Source organism: Oryx dammah, unplaced genomic scaffold (assembly GCF_014754425.2).
Source record: "Oryx dammah isolate SB20612 unplaced genomic scaffold, SCBI_Odam_1.1 HiC_scaffold_8, whole genome shotgun sequence".
Classification (NCBI taxonomy): Eukaryota; Metazoa; Chordata; class Mammalia; order Artiodactyla; family Bovidae; genus Oryx; species Oryx dammah.
The window spans coordinates 54,799,568-54,817,114 of NW_024070192.1; the positions used below are offsets into that span (position 1 = coordinate 54,799,568).

The 17,547-nt window shown below is 40.7% G+C and overlaps 1 protein-coding gene across 1 annotated transcript in view; it reads right to left on the bottom strand.

Annotated features, from left to right (window-relative positions):
- The window catches only part of LOC120866504 (ankyrin repeat and fibronectin type-III domain-containing protein 1), a 33,822-nt gene extending 16,751 nt beyond the window's left edge, over positions 1–17,071 (bottom strand). The window contains exons 1-3 of the mRNA XM_040244287.1: positions 16,945–17,071; positions 16,350–16,466; positions 1,812–2,027 (exon numbers count right to left, since the gene is read on the bottom strand). Of these exons, the coding sequence (XP_040100221.1) occupies positions 1,812–2,027; positions 16,350–16,466; positions 16,945–17,037 (426 nt within the window). The 5' untranslated portion in view covers positions 17,038–17,071. The remainder of the gene's footprint in view (positions 1–1,811; positions 2,028–16,349; positions 16,467–16,944) is intronic.
- Positions 17,072–17,547: the final 476 nt, after the last annotated feature.

Below are 17,547 nucleotides of genomic sequence, written 5' to 3' on the forward strand. Positions count from 1 at the left end.
TCTATCTCTATGTTGAGTTAGTGGGGCTACCTCCTAACGTAATTAAATGTTAAGTCTACGAGTGATTACCCTAGGGATTTTACTCACACATTTCCTCTTTAGTGTGGGATCTGTATGGGAAGGAGGGGAGAGAGAAAAAGTAGAAGGAGGAAAAAGGAGAAGTAGGGGGTGGGTGGGAATGACATCAAGCAGGAATGTGCCAGTCAGCGGGGGTAAATTTTCCACTTGGATCTGTGTGGAAACCTGATCTTGCCTCTATTTTTGGTCTCCTCTAACAACTTTTTGCCAGATTGGAATTTTTCTGCACCTGTAACACATTTTTAATGTAATAAGTCTAGGAGAAACCAGGTATTATATCATGCTGGGGTCTGTGATGTGTTTCGTTTCTAGGAGCAAAGGTAGCCCAGACTCCAGTTTATCCCTATAAGGGATTAGTGTATTAGTCACCCTGTAAAAGCTCAATTTATTATGATTTTTTAAATGTTTCTTTTAGCACTTACTTATAAAAGGTGAAAGGGGAACCACGAATGTGTCTGCGTTCCCTGCTCCCACCTACACCTACACACACACACACACACACACACACACACAAACACACACACACACCATCACCCTCTATAAATTTCATATGAACCCAAATTCCATGAAACCAAATCCAGAGGTATTGGCTTTGACCAGTTAGCTTACCTTTGCTGTGATGGACTTTATCCTGGTCTGGGCCAGAGGAGTACAGAAAGGTGAGATTATTGTACAAGCCACCCCTCAGTGGAGGATGGACCTAAGTCAGCAGGCTAGTGGTTTAGCTGTTTAGGGTGATCATGTGGGGTTACTGGGTCAAGGCTTAGGTTTGGCTTGTGAGATTGAGCCCTTTCCCATTATTCTAGATTGGCCATCTTGTGGATATATGCCATTGGTTATGTAGGCTTTAAGGCAGTTGTTTCTCCTAGCTTTACCGCACAACTGGAGAGCTCTACAGAACTTGTTCTCATCACTGGGTTTAAAAGAAGGAAAAAACAAAACAAAACCACAGCCTGAAGCCCATGTTCACATAAGAACGTGTGAGGGCACTTCCCTGGTGGTCCAGGGGTTAAGAACCTGCCTTCTAATGCAGGGCATGTGGGTTTGATCCCTGGTCAGGGAGCTGACACCCCACAAGCCGTGAGGCAACTAGACCCAGCATGACAAAAAAGAAAAGAAAAGAGAGTGTGTGAGAGAGAGAGAAGAGAGAGAGAGAGAGAGCACCCGAGGCGGCGCGGCGGCATGGAGCGAGTGCGGGACTTGGAGCGCAAGACGCAGCGCAAGACTCCAGCTCTGCCATCCCGGTGGGAGGCTGGATCTCAGCTGCCTGGTGTTTGCGTCTGCGTGACTATTTAGTTCTCTCTCCCAGCCCCGACTCACCAAAATCCTCACTCCTGCCCCCAAGTGTGCTGTTATAACAGCAGGAAGAAGCCTGCTTCCAGCAGAAGATCTGAATTCAGATTTCAGCTCTGCCATTTTCTAGTTGTGTGTTTAGGGGCAAATCCAAGTTTGATGGGGCCTGAAAATAACTCCATTTTTGATGCTTTCCTTAAGGAAAAGAATAGAAAATTATGAATGTGAAGTTGTTAGGGCCTTTGAAGGGGCTTGTAGAAGGGAAGAACTGAAGGGTGTTTCTGCATCTTTCCTATGTGTGGGATGCAAACAACGATATGTCTCTGGACCTCTTCGTTCCATTCCTGCATGTGTAACTGGCTCTTGGTGTATTTCACTAGAGCCTCAGTGAAGTGAGTTCGGAACTTTACATGTTTTAGGAAATTGAAAAGACTACATACCTGGATGGTTATCAGTAAAATGTCTAAGGCTGTTGGCTCCTCAGGTGTTGAGAGAGACTTCCTCTGGCTTTGCAGTTTTGAGATCTGCATCCATTTTCCATTGAAAAATGAATAGAGCATCTCCACTTCTCTGATGGTGACTATGAGGATATTTCCATGTCGATCTTTAATGGGTTCATAGTAAACTCTTCCCAAGTTGTGTGTCCCAAGTAAATTCTAGAAATGAACAGATTTCTGGTAGCTTTGATCATGTGCAAACAAAGCAACGTAACTGCAACAGAAGACACTGAATAATTATCTGATGTTTCTGAGAAGCTGTTTTGTTGTTGTTAAGCAGATTTAAACTTAGAATATGTAGCATCATAGAAATGTACTTAACAGAAGCTCAAAGAAAATGTCTTTACCATAAGCCTGCGAAGATTATAGCAAGAGGCACAAAAATTATGTTTTTTTAAGCAAATTTAATGTCTGTAAATATCTCTTACCCACATAGACACACCAGCACATAAACCTCAGTTACCAGCAGTTGAAGAGAATCCCAGATGTTTTAAAGAAAAATGCCTGATATTTCAAGTATGCTCCTTGCGGAGTTTTCAAGAGATCTACGGTAAGCTGGTATGAAGTGGGGTTGTTCAAAATGAAGAAGTGAATTGACAATGTAGCACATTGTACAGGTCCCCAAATGACTGCACATTTCTTTCAAGATACTTTAATTGGAAGATTGGCCTGATTTGACTTATCTGCATTTCAGAGAGTTCTATTTATTTAAAAATTTGTTGAAATTGTTTGTGAGCTAGGTCAACAAGGTAGACAATACTTTTAGAAAGGTAAGAAGAGAAGGATGCCACATTAAATTTTGGAGCGGCCCAGGCCGATGTTATTAAAATAAGCAATTTTACAAATATGCAAAGTTTAAAGATTTTTAACTTAGAGCAGTAGATGAATAGGATACAATCTCCCTTTCCTTTGAATATCTATGGTTTTTTAAAAATTATTAATCATCTCAGAGCTTAGCTGTGATTTTTGTGAGCTCATATAAGTGCTGACAAGATAGCCTGTTAGCAAGAGAGCAAAAGTAGAACTGGACTTTGTATAAGTAATTAGGATGACCTAAAAATAAATGAGCCAGCTGATCAGTATCCACATTTACAAAAACACTGGAATGATCCTCATAGGTAAGCACTGTGTCTTTTTCTTCTTGTTAATTTACAAGGGCAGAATGCATATTGATAAATAAGAAATTTCATAAATAATTATTGACATTATAAAAATTCATTTGGCAGGCTTACTATTTTAAAAAATGGCCTAACTACTCAGTCAGATTATTGCTTTCCAACAATTAACTTCCATATCATAGGGAAATAACTGGGTAAGGCTCTTACTACAGCCTTATATATAAAGCAGTTTGCTGCAAGGTCATACTGGCTTAATCAGCAATGGCATGCTGGTAAACTGGCCATCAAAAAAAAAAAGTCCTGATATACAGAATATGCCAATTTTTGTGGTGTAAATACTCCCACAATATTTTATTTCATGTTGTCAAAAGTTTGATAGCAGGCTTTGAAAAGTTCAGCTGTCTCTTCTAAGTGAGTACAAGTTGCCTCCAGCACATTACTGCTGTTAAGTTTTTAGTTATCCTGGTGTTGAGTTTCAGGCTGGCTGCTGTTCATTAACACTTAGACTTTTGAAAAATGACTTACTCTTTCTGGCCCCGAGCTTCATCAGCTAAAATTAAGAGTCCTTATAACTCAGACATCCCTTATGCTAATCCTTACCTTAGAGAGTTATTGATTAAATCAAGCAATGTATGAGAAAGTATTTTGTACACTCTCAAGCTTGATACAGGTAGGTAGGGTATAGGCTTTCTTTACTGTTCCGACTGGAAAACAACATTTACTTGTTTTTAAGATTCATCTCAGGTTTCACCTCCTCTGGGAGGACTTTCTCAACTCTCATAGGTAGAATTTAGCATCTCCTCTTTTGTCCCCTGCTGTTTCTGGTACCAACTTGTATCTTAGCATGACCCTGGCTCTCCTGTGTATTGATGTAAATGTCATGAGATCCATCTCTTTTTCTCTGGGTTCCTTGCACAGTGCCTGTTACATAGTAATAGCTCAAGAAACTTTTGTTGTCTGAATTCACATATTATCATTAGGACACTGGAAAATATGATTTGCTTTGGATCAAAGTGGGTGGGTAGACACTGAATGAGATGATCATTTCATTTAGGCAGAGTTATTATCTTTGGTCCACTGTTAGCTTTGGATGTGTTGACTAAGAGACTAAACAAGAAAGCACTAAAAATCTTTCTGAAATTCTATGTTGATAGTTAATTGAATTAGTTAGCTCTGGGAAGAGCCCAACGTAAAAGAAGAATATCCTTGTGAAAGTAAATTGCAGCCATATAAGGGGGCAAATGTGGGGTTCTTTAGAGCCTAAAGGAAAAACAGACCATGTTAATACCTGTTGTGCTATGCAGTCAGGATTAGGAGACCTGGGAACCCTGAGGATTCTACACGGTAAAGAGAGGTAAAAACCATACGATGGTTCACCGGCAGGCATCTAGCGTGTAACCACAGCACATCGCAGGGGTGTCAGTAAGCCCTAGACAGATGCATAATACTTAAAGATCTTTATTCAGTTTGCAGTGCCACAGGAAGTTGAAGGAAGTCTGGAATAAGATATAAAGGCCTGGAAAATAATAAAATTTGGGGAAAACCCTTTTGCCCCCACCTTGAAAAATGAAAAAGACAAAATATTCATGAATTGTTACCTGGCTCTAGCTCATTAACACTTATTTCTAAAAGCTGTGGAGAAGGAATTGAAAAAAAAAATTGTAGAAATAAATTTATTTACAAAACAGAAATAGAGTCACAGATGTAGGGAGCAAACTTATAGTTACCAAGGGGGAAAAGATAGGGAGAGATAAATTGGGATATTGGGATTGACATATACACACTTCTCTATATAAAAATAGATAACTAATAAAGACAAGACCTAGAATATGGCACAGGGAATTCCACTCAATATTTTTTAATGACATATATAGGAAAAGGGAATGGCAAGCCATTTCAGTATTCTTGCCTTGAGAACTCCATGTACAGTAGGAAAGGCAAAATGATAGGATACCAAAAGAGGAACTCCCCAGGTCATTAGGTGCCCAATATGCTACTGGAGATCAGTGGAGAAATAACTCCAGAAAGAATGAAGGGATGGAGCCAAAGCAAAAACAATACCCAGTTGTGCATGTGACTGGTGATAGAAGCAAGATCCGATGCTGTAAAGAGCAATGTTGCATAGGAACCTGGAATGTCAGGTCCATGAATCAAGGCAAATTGGAAGTGGTCAAACAGGAGATGGCAAGGGTGAACGTTGACATTCTAGGAATCAGCGAACTAAAATGGACTGGAATGGGTGAATTTAACTCAGATGACCATTATATCTACACTGCGGGCAGGAATCCCTCAGAAGAAATGGAGTAGCCATCATGATCAACAAAAGAGTCCGAAATGCAGTACTTGGATGCAATCTCAAAAACGACAGAATGATCTCTGTTCGTCTCCAAGGCAAACCATTCAATATCACAGTTATCCAAGTCTATGCCCCAACCAGTAATGCTGAAGAAACTGAAGTTGAACAGTTTTATGAAGACCTACAAGATCTTTTAGAACTAACACCCAAAAAAGATGTCCTTTTCATTATAGGGGACTGGAATGCAAAAGTAGGAAGTCAAGAAACACCTGGAGTAACAGGCAAATTTGGTGTTGGAATGTGGAATGAAGCAGGGCAAAGACTAATAGAGTTTTGCCAAGAAAATGCACTGGTCATAGCAAACACCCTCTTCCAACAACACAAGAGAGGACTCTACACACGGACATCACCAGATGGTCAACACTGAAATCAGATTGATTATATTCTTTGCAGCCAAAGATAGAGAAGCTTTATACAGTCAACCAAAACGAGACCAGGAGCTGACTGTGGCTCAGATCATGAACTCCTTATTGCCAAATTCAGACTTAAATTGACGAAAGTAGGGGAAAGTGCTAGACCATTCAGGTATGACCTAAATCAAATCCCTTATGATTATACAGCGGAAGTGAGAAATAGATTTAAGGGCCTAGATCTGATAGATAGAGCCTGATGAACTATGGACTGAGGTTTGTGACATTGTACAGGAGACAGGGATCAAGACCATCCCCATGGAAAAGAAATGCAAAAAAGCAAAATGGCTGCCTGGGGAGGCCTTACAAGTAGCTGTGAAAAGAAGAGGCGAAAAGCAAAGGAGAAAAGGAAAGATATAAGCATCTGAATGCAGAGTTCCAAAGAATAGCAAGAAGAGATAAGAAAGCCTTCTTCAGTGATCAATGCAAAGAAATAGAGGAAAAGAACAGAATGGGAAAGACTTGAGATCTCTTCAAGAAAATTAGAGATACCAAGGGAGCATTTCATGCAAAGATGGGCTCGATAAAGGACAGAAATGGTCTGGACCTAACAGAAGCAGAGGATATTAAGAAGAGGTGGCAAGAATACACAGAAGAACTGTACAAAAAAGATCTTCACGACCCAGATAATCATGATGATGTGATCACTAATCTAGAGCCAGACATCTTGGAATGTGAAGTCAGTGGGCCTTAGAAAGCATCACTACGAACAAAGCTAGTGGAGGTGATGGAATTCCAGTGGAGCTATTTCAAATCCTGAAAGATGATGCTGTGAAAGTGCTGCACTCAATATGCCAGAAAATTTGGAAAACTCAGCAGTGGCCACAGGACTGGAAAAGGTCAGTTTTCATTCCAATTCCAAAGAAAGGCAATGCAAAAGAATGCTCAAACTACCACACAGTTGCACTCATCTCACATGCTAGTAGAGTAATGCTCAAAATTCTTCAAGCCAGGCTTCAACAATATGTGAACTGTGAACTCCCTGATATTTAAGCTGGTTTTAGAAAAGGCAGAGGAACCAGAGATCAAATTGCCAACATCTGCTGAATCATGGAAAAAGCAAGAGAGTTCCAGAAAAACATCTATTTCTGCTTTATTGACTAGGCCAAAGCCTTTGATTGTGTGGATCACAACAAACTGTGGAAAATTCTGAAAGAGATGGGAATACCAGACCACCTAACCTGCCTCTTGAGAAATCTGTATGCAGGTCAGGAAAACAGTGAGAACTGGACATGGAAGAACAGACTGGTTCCAAATAGGAAAAGGAGTAAATCAAGGCTGTATATTGTCACCCTGCTCATTTAACTTCTATGCAGAGTACATCATGAGAAACGGTGGACTGGAAGAAACACAAGCTAGAATCAAGATTGCCGGGAGAAATGTCAATAACCTCATATAAGCAGATGACACCACCCTTATGGCAGAAAGTGAAGAGGAGGTAAAAAGCCTCTCAATGAAAGTGAAAGAGGAGAGTGAAAAAGTTGGCTTAAAGCTCAACATTCAGAAAACGAACATCATGGCATCCGGTCCCATCACTTCATGGGAAATAGATGGGGAAACAGTAGAAACAGTGTCAGACTTTATTTTTTTGGGCTCCAAAATCACTGCAGATGGTGACTGCAGCCATGAAATTAAAAGACGCTTACTCCTTGGAAGAAAAGTTATGACCAACCTAGATAGCATATTGAAAAGCAGAGACATTACTTTGCCAACTAAGGTCCGTCTAGTCAAGGCTCTGGTTTTTCCTGTGGTCATGTATGGATGTGAGAGTTGGACTGTGAAGAAAGCTGAGCGACGAAGAATTGATGCTTTTGAACTGTGGTGTTGGAGAAGACCTTGTGGGCCCCTTGGACTGCAAGGAGATCCAACCAGTCCATTCTGAAGGAGATCAGCCCTGGGATTTCTTTGGAAGGACTGATGCTGAAGCTGAAACTCCAGTACTTTGGCCACCTCATGCGAAGAGTTGACTCATTGGAAAAGACTCTGATGCTGGGAGAGATTGGGGGCAGGAGGAGAAGGGGACGACCGAGGATGAGATGGCTGGATGGCATCACGGACTCGATGGATGTGAGTCTGAGTGAACTCTGGGAGATGATGATGGACAGGGAGGCCTGGCGTGCTGCGATTCATGGGGTCGCAAAGAGTCGGACACGACTGAGCGACTGAACTGAACTGATATAGGAAAAGAATCTGAAAAAAGACTGGATATTTGTAAGTATATAACTGATTCTCTTTGCTGTACACTTGAAACTAACTCAGTGTTTTAAATTAACTGTACTCCAATAAAAATTTAAAAAATAAAATAAATGAATTCACAAAAATAAAATAAAAGCTGTAGAGGAGGGAAGTTTAATATAACCCAATCTATACTCTCAGATTATTATATTTTGAGGATAAGTACTTTGGACATCTCTCAGTGTAGGAGGAAGGTACACCTCTGCCTTTTGTGGCCTGTGCCATTTTCCTAAAAGTAGGGAAAACATTGTGGGGTCTTGGTCACTTACAGGCTTTCTAATCTTTTGTCTTTTAAAAAATCCAAATGTTGGCAGATACATATCTCTCCTGCTCAGGTAGTATTCATATTTTTTGTGTGTGTGCTCAGTTACTGGGTCACATCTGACTCTGTGATCCCATGGACTGTAGCCTGCCAGGCTCCTCTGTCCATGGAATTTTCCAGGCAAGAATACGAGAGTATGTTGTCATTTCCTACTCCAGGGGATCTTCTCAACCTAAGGACTGAACCTGCATCTCTTGCGTCTCCTGGATTGGCAGGCGGATTCTTTACCACTGTGACTTTACCTTCTTCCAAATAAAGTTTCCTGGGTCAGGAAGATCTGCTGGAGAAGGGCTACCCACTCCAGTATTCTTGGAATTCCTTTGTGGCTCAGCTGGTAAAGTCTGCCTGCAATGTGGGAGACCTGGGTTCAATCCCTGGGTTGGGAAGATCCCCTGGAGAAGGGAAAGGCTACCCACTCCAGTATTCTGGCCTGGAGAATTCCATGGGCTGTAAGTCCATGGGATGACAAAGAGCTGGACACAACTGAGTGACTTTTTCACTTGACTTCATAACCAAATAGACTCCAAATGGTGCAGAACAGACTTTCACTTTTTCTTTTTAGACTATAATGTATATAATTTATTTTCTTCAAAATTTTTGTTTGCTTTTTGTAAAATGAATACATGATAAGATGATGAAATATTGGGAAAAAATGCAGGCTGTGGAGTTGTATATGTCAGAGTTTATAGCCATACTCTGCTATTTCATATTTGTGGAACCCTGGGCAAGTTCTTTTCCTTTTCTAGGCCTCAGTTTTATCCTGTGTTAAGCGAATGCCAATAATAGTACTTTCACGTTATGGTGTGGTGAAGATAATGAGTATAGTTTGTAAAGAACTTAGCACAGTGCCTGGCATTTACTCTGTTAGGGAAACGAAAGTTGTTGTTTTGTGATTGTTATTTGTTATCATGTATTAAAAAGCCTCCCTATAGAGCAGAAACTGGAAAATAAGGCTCAGAAGGCACAGCAGTTTGCATGTGCTATGATGATGGATTCACAGCCCCCTGAGGGGGAGAAAGATGGTAAGGAAGACCTGTGCGTACCATGGTCAAATGTCCGGGCCACTCTTGAGAAAATGTAAGTCATGGAATGACATGGTCAGGACCTTTTATTGGCTACTCTGGCAGGAGTATGGAGAATGGATTGGAGGGTGTGAAGACTGGAAGCAGGAGGATGACTTTGGAAGCTTTTGATATAAGTGGGGTTATGAGGCAGTGGTAGTGATGCTGGAAATGGGAGGAGATTAAAATGAGATATACCATAGGTAAAGCAACAGGGCTTATGTATGGCTGATGCCAATCAAGCTATTTAAGAATGCTGTGTCTCAGAACATTGTAAGAAATGTTAGTTTAGTAAGGAGACCTAAAATGTTACATATAAATCTCCCCAAATTTATATTTCTTCCTATTTTGTGAAGTTTTTCCTGTGCCCTGTCACCCTCTGTTCCCCCAAAAAGAGTGGCTTCAGTAGTTCCAGACATTTTCATTTAAAGATCAGTAAGGAACTTGGGCAATATTTCCTACAAAAAAAAAAAGCTGAAAGTGACATCTATTATTTCAGCAGTCAGTGCTTTAGCCTGTGGCGCTGCAAGGGTTAACTACTTTGAGTACTCGAAGGCACTGGTCACTGTGAGGGGCTAGAGAACAATCCAGGTGGTACCTGTGGCATGAGCTACATTTCTGTAATCCCTGTTCCCTTTGGTCAGATAGAGTATCCTCAAGTGTGATTTTAGGGGTACAGAGGTTGGACTGATACATACATTTATCCAGGAAGTAGGTAAAGAGGATGCGCCATGTGCCACGCATGGTGGATACAGTGATAACCAAGACAGAGACGTGCTCTCAGGGACTCACAGTCCAAGTTGACACTGACCAAAAATGGTATGAATAATTAACAGATGGGATTCTGGTCACCATTCTGAATGAAGCATACAAGGTGCTCTGCGAGTGATTCCTTTAACTGGGAGATCAGAGAAAGGCTCCCTGAGGAAGTATAGAAATGAAGCTGAGTAAAGCAATTATCCTTCAATAAAAAATGAATTAATTTTAAAAAATGAAGCTGAGATCTGAAGGATATGTAGGAATTAGGGAGACAAAGAAGCAGAAGCAGATTCTAATCGGAGGAAATAGCATTCAAGCTAGGAGACTGAGCCAGACCAGGAAGCTGGAAAAATCTGGAAAGTGTGGAGTCATGAAAGCCAAGTGATGTGACAGTTTAAAATTTTAAAATGAATAAGACCATTGTATCAAATGCTACTGAGATGTCAGCTGCAAAGAGGATTTAAAACTGTCTATCAGATATAGTGAAACTGAAATCATTGGAGGGATGGATGCAAGCTTTTTTAGGGGCTAGTACCACACAATTTGGGGGCCGTCTTTAAGATAAAGAATAAAAATTTACAAACATGAAAGTTAGGTATAAAAGTCATTTAAAAAATAATAAAAGTGAAGATTTTAGACTGAGAAAGAAAATCTCCCCCAATACTGGAGTATTTGGAATTTTTGATCTGGGATTTCTTTAGACATGCATGCATCCTCAGTCTCTCAGTTGTGTCCAACTCTTTGCGACCCTATGGACTGTGGCCCACCAGACACCTCTGTTCATGGACTTCTATGGGCAAGAATACTGGAGTGGGTTGCCATTTCCTTCTCCAGGGGATCTTCCCAACCCAAGGATTCAATCCTGTGTCTTCTGCATTGGCAGGCAGATTTTTTACCACCGAGCCACCTGGGAAGCTCTTTCTTTAGGCAGTTTACCAGAAATACTTGCTGGTTGTAACTCAACTTCCCCTCCCTAAACACTCTACAACTCCTACACCCACAGGGGACCATGCAAGTGAGGGACCCTGAAGCTCAAGATTTATGAACGTCATCTGCCTCTGATTATTGGTGGCCTGAGAGAGCAGTTTGGTAGGCATGATGATAGTAAAAATCAGGGAAGAGCTTGGAACTAAATGGGAAGTGCGGACACGAATGGAGAAAGAGAATGTTGGCTACTCTTTCAAGTTTGGGTCTAAGGAGGAGAAGAGTGATCGTAGTTGAAGAACGGAGTGAAGAACTGAAATCTAGAGCACATGTGAGAGATGAGCCTTTGGTAAGAGGAGTGAGACTTTGTCTGCTGGAATGGGGGGAAGGAAGAGGAAGTAGTGTCAGTGCGAGGAGGCTTTGCAATTTGGTCGTAGACAAATAATTATTTCCCATTTATTTTCTTAAAGAGTTATATAGTAAACTATATCCTGATGTGGGGGTGGAAAGTGTGGGGAAGGGGAAGGGATGTGGTAGAATGAATAATGTTTCAAATAGTTGCCTTGTAATTGGGGAAAGTGAATTTAGTAGAGAAATGGAACGTAATAAGTAGGTAACACTATACGTGAAAATTGTAGTAATGACATAAAACATAAAGCCAATCATACCCTCTGCCCCTGTTTAGTAATTTTATTTTTTAATGCAGCAGTGTGCAACTTCTCCAGTGTAGTGAATGCATGTTGGATTTGTCCAGGCTTGGATCTTTTCCAAATAAATAATGTGGATGGAGAGAATGGCCAGAAATTTAGAGGATTTTCAAGGGGGTAATTATTATGGGCCAAATAATTTAAGTTAGACAAAGAGGCAAATGACCTCAGAAGAGGGCAGATGCATTATGAAAAGTGATGGGGGCCAATATATTGGGGGACCAAATCCAAGAGCTATTTCAATGGAAGTAATAGTTGAGTAGGGCACACTGACCATTATGGCTTCTCAGTGTTTAAATGCAATGACTTGTAACAGCCTAGTCCCTCTCTGATATTATATGAAGATGTCTGGGAAGAGTCTAATAAACATAAAATAAAGAGCCCCATTTGAAATTCTAAAGTTGTTCAGTTTGTAATCTAAACATGCCTGGGTTATATGGTAGGCTAATGGGAGGGTCTGCTAAGGACTCCTGAGAAAGAATTTTACTAAGGGACCAAGGGGCCTACTGAAAATGAAATTTATCCTAAACAAAGAGCTGTTTTTGAGGTATAGTGGCTTAGTCCAATTATAGCTGGTCAGTGATGAGAGGAAAAGCCTCTTTGAATTTAGCACAGTCATCATGGCCCGACTCCAAGAACATGTTGAGTTGAAGGAGAAGATTATGCAATCAAGAGTGAGTTGAACTTGCACTGGCCATCATCTATTTTACATATGGTAATGTATATGTTTCAATGCTATTCTCTTAATCATCCCACCCTTGCCTTCTCCCACTGAGTCCAAATTCTATTCTTTACATCTGTGACTCCTTTGCTGCCCTGCATGCAGGATCACGGTTACTGTCTTTCCAAGTTCCATATATATACAGCAGGGCACCTAAAGCTGGTGCTCTGTGACAACAGGCATAGGGTGGGGGAGGGAGGTGCGGGGGGGATTCAGGATCGGGGAACATATGTATACCTGTGGCCAATTCATGTTGATGTATGGAAAAAAATCACAATATTGTAATTATCCTCCAATCAAATAAATTAATGAAAAAAAGAGTGAGTTGAAATTGAGGGCACTTTTTTTTTAGACCTTACTGAAGACATAAGCTAAAGACAGTGGAGAAAAGGAAAGGTATACCCATTTGAATGAAGAGTTTCAAAGAATAGCAAGGAGAGATAAGAAAGCCTTCCTCAGTGATCAATGAAAGAAATAGAGGAAAACAACAGAATGGGAAAGACTAGAGATGTCTTCAAGAAAATTAGAGATATCAAGGGAACATTTCATGTAAACATAGGCACAGTAAAGGACAGAAATGATATGGACCTAACAGAAGCAGAAAATATTAAGAAGAGGTGGCAAAAATACACAGGAAACTATACAAAAAGATCCTCATGACCCAGATAACTACGATGGTGTGATCACTCACCTACAGCCGGACATCCTGGAATGCACAGTCAAGTGGGCTTTAGGAAGCATCACTACAAGCAAAGCTAGTGGAGGTGATGGAATTCCAGTTGAGCTACTTGAAATCCTAAAAGATGATGCTGTGAAAGTACTGCACTCAATATGCCAACAAATTTGAAAAACTCAGCAGTGGCCACAGGACTGGAAAAGGTCAGTTTTCATTCCAATTCCAAAGAAAGGCAATGCCAAAGAATGCTCAAACTACCACACAATTGCACTCATCTCACATGCTAGTAAAGTAATGCTCAAAATTCTTCAAGCCAGGCTTCAACAATACGTGAACCGTGAACTTCCAGATGTTCATGCTGGATTTAGAAAAGGCAGAGGAACCAGAGATCAAGTTACCAACATCTGTTGGATCATCAGAAAAGCAAGAGAGTTCCAGAAAAACATCTACTTCTGGTTTATTGAGTATGCCAAAGCCTTTGACTGTGTGGATCACAATAAACTGTGGAAAATTCTGAAAGAGATGGGAATACCAGACCACCTGACCTGCCTCTTGAGGAATCTGTATACAGGTCAAGAAGCATCAGTTAGAACTGGACATGGAACAACAGACTGGTTCCAAATAGGAAAAGGAGTACGTTAAGGCTGTATATTGTCACCCTGCTTATTTAACTTCTGTGCAGAGTACATCATGAGAAATGCTGGGCTGGAAGAAGCACAAGCTGGAATCAAGATTGCCAGGAGAAATTTCAAAAACCTCAGATATGCAGATGACAGATGGCAGAAAGTGAAGTAGAACTAAAGAGCCTCTTGAGGAAAGTGAAAGAAGAGAGTGAAAAAGTTGGCTTAAAGCTCACCATTCAGAAAACTAAGATCGTGGCATCTGGTACCATCACTTCATGGCAAATAGATGGAAACAGTGACAGACTTTATTTTTTGGGGCTCCAAAATCATTGCAGATGGTCACTGCAGCCATGAAATTAAAAGACACTTGCTCCTTAGAAGAAAAGCTATGACCAAACTAGACAGCATGTGAAAAAGCAGAGGCATTACTTTGCCAACAAAGGTCTGTCTAGTCAAAGCTATGGTTTTCCCAGTAGTCATGTATGGTTGTGAGAGTTGGACTGTAAATTAAGCTGAGCACTGATGAATTGATGCTTTAAAACTGTGGTGTTGAAGAAGACTCTTGAGAGTCCCTTGGACTGCAAGGAGATCCAACCAGTCTATCCTAAAGGAAATCAACCCTGAATATTAATTGGAAGGACTGATGCTGAAGCTGAAACTCCAATACTTTAGCCACCTGATGTGAAGAACTGACTCATTGGAAAAGACCCTAATGCTGGGAAAGATTGAAGGTAGGAGAAGCTGATGACAGAGGATGAGATGGTTGGATGGCATTACCAACTCAATGGACATGAGTTTGAGTAAATTCTGGGAGTGGGTGATGGACAGGGAGGCCTGGCGTGTTGCAGTCAATGGGGTCACAAAGAGTCGGACACAACTGAGCGACTGAACTGAACTGAAGACACAAGACGGTAAACCACCTATGCAATGGAATATAGCACAGGAGGTTTAAGAGTTACCTTTTGGAATTTGTTATAATATCAAGACAATAATTATTATTGCAAGGAGTCAAATTATTGCATGGGTCAAGAAATGAAATTCCTGTAATTGCAGGTAGGGGTGAAGCCATAGAAAATTTTTGTTATTATGACTCTCTTTTTATGCTTTGGTTGACATGGCCTGGACAAACACAGCTTATGCAGATTCCTGTTATATATATTTCTGGAGATTATGTAACTGACAGCTTTGTAGGTAGATACCTATCACTGTAAGTGAAAATGTTCTTTGCTCAGTCATGTCCTACTCTTTGCGACCCCATGGGATGTAGCCCACGAGGCTCCTCTGTCCATGGAATTCGCCAGGCAAGAATACTGGAGTGGGTTGCCATGCCCTCCTCCAGGGGATCTTCCTAACCCAGGGATTGAACCTAGATCTTCTGTATTGCAGGCAGATTTTTTACAGTTTTGAGCCACCAGGAATTGATGCTTTCGAACTGTGGTTCTGGAGAAGACTCTTGAGAGTCCCTTGGACTGCAAGGAGATCAAACCAGTTAATCCTAAAGGAAATCAGCCCTGAATATTCATTGGAAGAACTGGTGCTGAAGCTCCAATATTTTGGCCACCTGATGTGAAGAACTGACACATTGGAAAAGACCCTGATGCTGGGGAAGACTGAGGGCAAGAGAAGAAGGGGGCGACTAGGATGAGATGGTTGGATGGCATCACTGACTCAATGGACACGAGTTTGAGCAAACTCCGGGAGATAATGAAGGACAGGGAAGCCTGGTGTGCTGCAGTTCATGGGGTCACAAAGAGTTGGACTCGACCCAGCAACTGAACAACATCAACAACCCATCTCTGATAAAGCCTCATTGATACCTTAAAGATCCTAATTCTATGTAGCAGAGGTTTTCTTGTGCTAAGAACCACAAATTCAGATAATATTGAAACAAAAACAAAACAGTGAAAGGGAAACCCAGAAATACCTGGCTAGAATTCAATGTCATTGCTAAGAGGAGCTCTGTAATCGACAAAGATTCTTGTAGGGCTTAGAGATGTGATTTGATTGGGTCAATAGTACAGAAGGGTTAAATTCAGAATGAAAGATAAGTCTTTAAGAGTTTTTTTTTTTTGGTTTGTTTTTTAATTATTAAAAATGTATGCAGATAGATTTGTTTTCCCATAACATCAAGCCAAGAAATTCTTTAAAATATCCGAGGGTCTCTTTTTCCATCTCTGTACACTCATATAGATCCGTAGGATGCCAAAACATCCAGAACTCATCAAGAGAGCTAATCAAACTCTAATTGTGCAAATGATGAAAGGTACAGAAAGCAGAAATGAGTTGACCAATTAACATCAGATCCAGAATTCAGGTCTCTTTACTCCTTGTTTACTTCTAGATTCTTCAAGATAAACCTCTATTCCTCTCCCAGGGGAGTGCCAAAAGCACAGGTTCACTACAAAGGCAGGTGTACTGCTCAGAGTATCCGAGAAGACTTAATATGTCTAAGGATCTAAAACAGCAAGGAACCCACCCTTTCCCTTTCCAGGTGGGACTGGTAACTTAACTGACGTGTGTTTCCAAAATTTCCTTGGAGGTCTAGGTTGAAACCTAGGTTGCCCCTCACCTGTAGCTGGGCTGTTGCTGCAAGCATCTTCTGCCGAGTTTGTAGTACTGTGGACGAGGACATGGAGATAGGTACGCTTTGCCTCAACCACCTTATATCTTCCCACATACAAGACAGCTGCAAAAGAAGTCACGAGGTCATATCATCATCCAAGCCAGAGCATGATTTAGGTTGTGGCATCAAAGCAAAGCTGGGGGAGGGAAACCTGACGCCCGATGTTTGTTCTCCAGTCCATTTTCAGATACACCCAAAACAACTTTTTGATCTCTGTCCAATTGGAAAAAGATCTGAATGTTAATGAAACAATCAGATCCCCATTTTAGTCTTTGCCAAATGATCCCATAACTCAGAATAGTGGAGACACAATCTGACAGGATGGAGGCTTCTTTGCTTTGAAAACGTAGTGTAGATACTATTTTAGCATTTTTAATGACAAAGGGCATATTGGGCCAGAAAGAGACCATTGAAATAATTTACTCCCACTCCAATATTTTGCTCACAGGAGACTCTTCAACGTCTCAACTAAAGTTTTAAAGATTTATGTGAGGTACTGTTGGTGCAAAGTGGGGAAGAATAAAATTAGAACTCAGGATACCTTTGTGAACCACAGAAAATCTTGTGTAATGGAACTGGTGTGAGAGTCATCTATTTCAACAATCGGTATTTGATCTTCATTGGTGACTAACATATTGTCTTTGTAATAAAATATAACAGCTATGTAGAGTCCCCTAAAAAGAAAAAGCAAAATAAAAATTGTCCTCAGCCATCTTCTCCAAGCCTGAATCATGGAAATAATATTTTTTGGGCATGATAAATGATAATTTAAAATATACCTATGAAAATATTCCTGTTAAGTACCACAAATTTATTGGCTAAAATTCAAAGAAATAACTCTTTTGTCCAGATTCTCAGAAGAAAGGTGAATTTTATATTCTTTTAATAATAAAACAGAAATATTTACCAAGTTTCCACTCAGAACCCAAATCAGTAGATTCCTGAGATGCAAAGACTTCCTGGAAAAACTACAAAGGACCCACCGTTTCAAGGTCTTCACAAACTTGTTTGAGGAATGGAATAGGTGTTTCAGGCTCCTAGAGACTGACTGCTTGCGGCCCGAGGTTTGCAATTTTGAACTTTCTGGAACACAGAAAAAAATACAGTGTAAATTTCACTGGAAGAAGAGCACTCTCAGAGCCTT